Source organism: Aedes albopictus, chromosome 3 (assembly GCF_035046485.1).
Source record: "Aedes albopictus strain Foshan chromosome 3, AalbF5, whole genome shotgun sequence".
In the NCBI taxonomy this organism is placed as follows: domain Eukaryota; kingdom Metazoa; phylum Arthropoda; class Insecta; order Diptera; family Culicidae; genus Aedes; species Aedes albopictus.
The window spans coordinates 200759407-200766001 of NC_085138.1; the positions used below are offsets into that span (position 1 = coordinate 200759407).

The following is a 6595-nucleotide window of genomic DNA, read 5'->3' on the forward strand; positions in this document are numbered from 1 at the left end:
ATTTCAAACTTTTCGAATCCTATTTGAAACCCTCTTAAAACCATTCTAAAACTCCTCAGAAGCGGCCCTGCACTTTCTATAAAACTATTCCTTAAACTACGCTAAACCCCTTCTAAATAATGTAAAGAAACCTCCAAATAAAGTATCTTCTTCTTCTTGGTGGGGCAAAGCCTGCTTCTCACTTTCACAGCTAGTTTCGTCATAAAAGCAATCCGTTTTGAATTCCTTCGGGAATTTCATTAGAGAGTTCACTACATTATTTGATGAAATGAAATGAGGCTAGGATTTTCTCTATACATTCTTTCAAAATAGTTTTCCACAAATTCTCTCATTGACATTAGGCTTACACAATTTCGATTCTCTCTTATGTCACTCCCCCTCGGAAAATTTTGAGCCAAATTCGAAGGGGGCCCAAAAAAAATATTAAAATTTTTTTAAAATTCTAAGAAGAAATTGGAGTCGTCGAGAAAATTTCTAACCTATACGGATGAGTTTGATGGATTCGCTTAATTGTTTGGGAAATTTTCATCAAATACATTTTGTTACGGCGGCAGGCAAATTGGTGGTTCGGACACTGGGTTTTTAGCAGCTTCAACATCGGGCTTCGGTTGAGGACAGCTTTAAACTGTAAATTTTATTGTATTAGATTAGAGGTTAGGTTTATAAACAACAAGGACTTACACTATCAGTATTTTCACCGTACAAATGCCAAAAATCTGCCTAAACACTCATAACATACGATAGTGGCTGTAATGAGATACATATTTAGTTATTTTAAGATCTCATTGCATGAATCAATCGTAATTACTGCTAGAAATGAAGTATTCATAGTTGGCACGATATTTCAGGTGCATCCAACATTTTAGCTTAGGTTCTGTAAAATCATCAAATTCACATATTTAACTTTTAGGGATAAATTCAAACTTTCTCACTTAATTCACTTTCTTACCTATCTAGTAATAGTTGCTATTTTTAAGTAGAAAGATATCATTTGAGCAATTTAGGAATAATTTTAAGTAGATTATCAAGTAACGTGCTGTCTCACTGTTTTCGTTCTATCCATTGCCTGTACTATTCCTAAATGTCATTCGTTATTACATTCGCCTGTCATTTTCAGAGAGGAAGCAGTGTTGCCAGCGGCAACATACTCCCCCCCGTAACACTGGCCACCAGTTCCAACATGGGTGGTTCCAGTTTTACCAAGCATGTCTTTAAACTCAATCGTTACCGCTATTAAACACTCACAGTTGTCAAATTATTTGGAGGTTGATTATGATTATTATCTATGAACCAGCCTGATTGGTTCCTTTCTATTGTTACACGATCCATAATCTTTTCTACTTTCGACCTAATGTTAGTTTTACTAGATACTCGTAGCCTATCATCTTGATTATTGTCGATTCCATAATCCATTCATATATTTGCTATGATCTTGGCCTGCATAATTTTGTTCTATTCCATAGTAATCGTTAAACCAGTAATCGCGGCAGTGAAGACATCCTTTACCCTTTAGAACTATGTTGCCATCATGGTTCCAGCCTTGAATATCAACCTGTATCATTGCCGTCTCTAGTTGGATGACATCATCATACACGTTTAATGCTACCTTTATCGATATGGATCGTGAGAAAACAGCTTGAATCGAACCTTAACTTTAACCGTCGTCACAAGCTTCACAGGCGAAGCACATATACATGAAACGTAGCTAACTGGATGTTCTACCATATCCAACCGTGGACAAACACCACTAAAATCCACTGGGAATAGTACCTCAAATATCAATCGAGATCGACGCGCAGCAACGACCAAAACAAAAATCGTCATAAATTGTGACGCCACATCTTCCTTAATATCATTCTCACTGCTGTCGACGCTGCGTTCGCGGTACGGAAGTTGCGAATTTATCCGAGTTTTGCTGCATGCCTTCCAACACGAATATCGGCGATTGTGGTATTTACAATGACGATACCATGAACTGGAACGATACATACACCTTCGTAACGGGAACGTTTCGCGTTCGTCTCTGCGACGAAACGACGACCCTGCCGTCTCCGCGAGCGCTAGTTGATCCAATACACTACTTTGAGTGGTTTCAAATACGTTCGAACGGAAGCATCGATTGAGACGGTATCCTTGATCGATGGAGAAACGGGAACCGGTGAAATCTGTTGAATGATAAGTTGATTTCGGTGGGAATTGTGGTTCTGTCTCAATTTCCTGTCGATGACTGTTCAAGGGAGAGTTAGAGATCGCCTGTGGAACTCCAGTGAAAAGTTGATCCTTATCGTTTGAGCTGAAATCCGTTGGAGCTTCAAGCGGTCCGTTCATTTTCTGACCAGTATCTGGATCGATCTGAACGTCGATACAGTCTATACAGCCTTTTGCCTTTTTTCGCTCTCGCACTAACCCCTGGATATTCACCACTGGATGATATTCGGTTTTGCTCAGCTTCGGATTGCCCATGGTGCTTCTCTCATTTACGAAGTTGTGCTGCATCTTTCTGTCGTTGAGACGCTTCTCATCTATTCTTCTATCATCACATAGCTTCGTTCGCGGTTTCGTAATTACGAACCTACTCGAGCTTTGCTGTATGCACTCCAACACGAACATTGGCGACTGGTTCCGAACACGATGATAATATAAACAGGAACGATGTATCACGCTTTGCGTCGGTGATGATTTGTATTGACCTCTGTAGTGTTTCAGTGTTGCCATTTTGGTTTGCGTGAGTTGATGCGATGCCTCGGCCTTGATATTACCTAATGGCAAGAATATATACTGATTGAGACCAGAACATCGATCGAGGAGGAAATTGGTATTGCAGGCAAATGTTGGTGTAACGGATGTGGCTGATAGCGATATAAGTTGATCCTTCGAATTCATAGAACAGGTGGAATAGTGTGGTTGTTCTGAATTTGTTTCATTCGCATGACGATGTTTTTCCAAAGGAGGGGCAGCGATCGCCCCTGAAACGCCAGCGAGGAGTTGTTGTTTATCATTCGATGTCACACCTTTTGAAGACTCGAGCGTTTCCCTCATCCTCTGTCCAGTATCAGGATCCAACTGAAAGCCGGACCATTTCACTCGCGCATGCTGTTCAGTCTTCTCACGTTCTAGCAACTGTGGATCCACCTCGGCTCGATTTTTAGCATTGTTGTAGCGCGGCCGCGGGTCACCCGAAGATTTTGCGATACTGTGCTGCATATTACGTCGGGATGCGTTGATCGGTAGTCCCTGATCGGTGGAGCTATACAGATGTAGAGAGCTATAGGTCTGTGTATGGTACAGCTCAGCATTCGCATCTAGTGATTCCCGAAACGTCACACTTCTCTCGCTAATATGACAAGGAGCGAGTATTTTCTCTTCTTCCATCCTCTCATCATTGCATTCGATGATCTCGCTCTGCTCTTCCAGAATAGCTCCGGGAAACGCGCCGATATTCTGCTGCTGAATCCCTGAGGGCAATTGCGACCGATCAGCTGATTCAGTACATGACGGCTGCATCGATTGGTTCGACTGGTTATCCGATTGTATTGCCGATATCGTTCTTTTCTTCGATAATACGGCTGCTCGTTCATGAGCATTCTGCATAGTACCATCGGTTGACGGTTTGTTGTCGTTTGCGCCGACTTTATTGCAACGAACAGCTTTGTTCGAAGCCTGCCTCTGTAGCAGTCTATACTTTGCATGCATGGCCTCACGCTCTAATGCCAATGCACGTCTCTCCACTTCAATCTTGCGCAGCTCGATTGCGCGCTCTTCTTCCAGCTGCTGCAATCTTAGAGCAAGTCGAGCAGTTTTACTGCTGCGTGTGGATAGCACTTCCATTCCAAAATAGCTTTGGCTGGTCAACCTCGGGAAACGATCTGATTCGGGGCGCGAATGGATTACGCTGTCTCCCGATCGCGCTTTCTCCAGTGATGGTTGTGGAGTGTCCAACGGCATTGCTGATAGTTTTAAAGTTTGTTACGGCGGCAGGCAAATTGGTGGTTCGGACACTGGGTTTTTAGCAGCTTCAACATCGGGCTTCGGTTGAGGACAGCTTTAAACTGTAAATTTTATTGTATTAGATTAGAGGTTAGGTTTATAAACAACAAGGACTTACACTATCAGTATTTTCACCGTACAAATGCCAAAAATCTGCCTAAACACTCATAACATACGATAGTGGCTGTAATGAGATACATATTTAGTTATTTTAAGATCTCATTGCATGAATCAATCGTAATTACTGCTAGAAATGAAGTATTCATAGTTGGCACGATATTTCAGGTGCATCCAACATTTTAGCTTAGGTTCTGTAAAATCATCAAATTCACATATTTAACTTTTAGGGATAAATTCAAACTTTCTCACTTAATTCACTTTCTTACCTATCTAGTAATAGTTGCTATTTTTAAGTAGAAAGATATCATTTGAGCAATTTAGGAATAATTTTAAGTAGATTATCAAGTAACGTGCTGTCTCACTGTTTTCGTTCTATCCATTGCCTGTACTATTCCAAAATGTCATTCGTTATTACATTCGCCTGTCATTTTCAGAGAGGAAGCAGTGTTGCCAGCGGCAACACATTTATTATTTATCAACCCCCCCCTTTCCCCCCCGCCTTGCCGAGTCAAAGAGCAAAGTGACAAAAGAAGAAAATGAGATTTGTTCCGGTCTTATTTTTAAATATTCGCCAGTAATTTCTACACTATCTGAGATCTAATAGATAGTCATTAGTCAAGTATTTAGAATATTTTTAAAGATTGATGCACATTAGTATAAGTTCGAGAAACTACTCAAGTAACAATTTCATTGCTGATTGGTTTTGTTTATTTTTATTAGGGTTTTATTGCAGTAATAACCAAAAATCACAGTTTTATGACTACTTTTATAAAAACCATTGATGAAATGTTTTATAGTATACTTGAAGATATCCATAATAAAGCAAAATTTTAAGAGTAAACAAAACTCTCCAATATGTAATCCTTATGACATTCATTATGACCACAATAAAACTGTTCACACTCTCAAAAGATGGCGATCCGTTCGATTAGTAACGACATCTACTGATGGAAAAGCAGAAACTAAGACACTATTAGGTTTAATGATCCAATAAGTAACGTTCGCTCGACATGAATCTCTGAACAAGTACCACCGATCGATAGAACCGAAAATACCGCCGAGCAACATTTGACAGATCACAACCACGATCTATTTGCCTGTCTAAGAATAGTAGTATTTATCTAACTACTTTTACCTAGCCCTTCAACTCGAGAACGCATGGCAAGAAGATCGTTGTTGTGATTGTGTTGCTCAACAATAGCCCTCTGTTAATTTCAATTTCTGTTAAGACTAGCAACATAATAACTACTAAAATACGACTTTGAAATGAGCGCATTGGCGTAAATAGGGGGTGGCCAGGGGGGGCCTGGCCCCCTCCAGAATAATCCATTCCGGATAAAAAATTGCGCAGTTCAGACGAAAAGTATCTTTTTAGTATGAAAAATCTATATCGACATGGCCTTGGCCCCCCCTAGAGCTATGACCCAGTTACGCTTATGAATGAGCGCTTTTAGTTTGCGAATGATGTCTCCTACTGAACTTTACTTGCTATTGAGGAACCTTCTCTGCATCTTGAGCTGCCATAGTTTTTGTTGAAAAAATAACAATAACAATCATCATAACCGCTTTTAGAGTATGGACATTTTTTGAACTAGGTTTTAAAACAGCTTTATTGCTACTCTTACCCGGGTAGAGCTTAATGGCAAAAGAATGGCAAATTTTACCATTAAAACAGAATGTTTGAATGGCAAAATGTGTTATTTGTTTGTTTGAAATAAGAGTTAAAAAACAAAAATAATAACAAAATTTTGGTAGCAGAAAAACTTAAAAATAACTTATTTTGCCATTGTAATAACAAAGTAATGGTAAAGCATGCGGATTAAATTGAAGAACAAAATAAGTTATTATTGAGATATTGATAACAAAATAAGACCCAAATTAACTGTTATCGGTGAATAACAAAATATGACATTCTTGAGTTATTGATAACAGAATAAGTAGGTTAAGTTGTTCAAATTCAATTTTAAAATAATGGTAGATTCAGCTATTTCTTTTTTTTTTCTTCAATAAAATTTAAGTTCATCAATCAATGTAAAAACAGTTTTATTTTGTGGAAATTAAAAACTCAAAACGGAACGAACTTAAAAATCTACTCTGGCTTCTCTTATTTAGGAACGTTTGCGCAGCGTAGGGTTGTTTGCGATAACATTCGCGATATGCTTATTAACCATTTTGGATTTCTCCATCGCAATCCCTACGGGGTGCTATAATAGTTAATGGTATATTAAGAGTAAAATATGTTATAGTGCCTAATGTTTATAAATAATTTCTCACAATATCAAAATAATGGCAAATTTAGCTAGGAATGTAAATTATGTTATTGTTTTGATATTTTATACAATTCATTATAAAAGGTGCTGAATTGCAAGTTTTACCATGATCGTAATTTTTGTTATTGATGTGTTATTAAGCATTATTCATGAATAACATATCAATGATTGTATATTTTACTATTGATTTGCCATTTAAAGTTTTTCATAATAACAGA

General features: G+C 38.5%; 1 protein-coding gene across 7 annotated transcripts; it reads right to left on the reverse strand.

The window, feature by feature from the left end:
* Positions 1 to 230: 230 nt before the first annotated feature.
* LOC134291147 (uncharacterized) lies at positions 231 to 4556 on the reverse strand. 7 transcript variants are annotated; one of them, XM_062858514.1, is made up of 6 exons: positions 4374 to 4556; positions 4233 to 4298; positions 4106 to 4171; positions 1992 to 4049; positions 682 to 747; positions 515 to 625 (listed from the first exon to the last, which is right to left on the reverse strand). In XM_062858514.1, exons 4-5 carry the CDS (start codon positions 3943 to 3945, stop codon positions 695 to 697), a joined length of 2007 nt encoding a protein of 668 aa, XP_062714498.1. In that variant the 5' UTR covers positions 3946 to 4049; positions 4106 to 4171; positions 4233 to 4298; positions 4374 to 4556; the 3' UTR covers positions 515 to 625; positions 682 to 694. The 7 variants fall into 7 exon arrangements, with proteins under 7 accessions (XP_062714497.1, XP_062714498.1, XP_062714496.1 ...); XM_062858512.1 differs by having other exon boundaries at positions 1771 to 4049; positions 4374 to 4554; XM_062858513.1 differs by having other exon boundaries at positions 231 to 747.
* Between the last annotated feature and the right edge of the window lie 2039 nt (positions 4557 to 6595).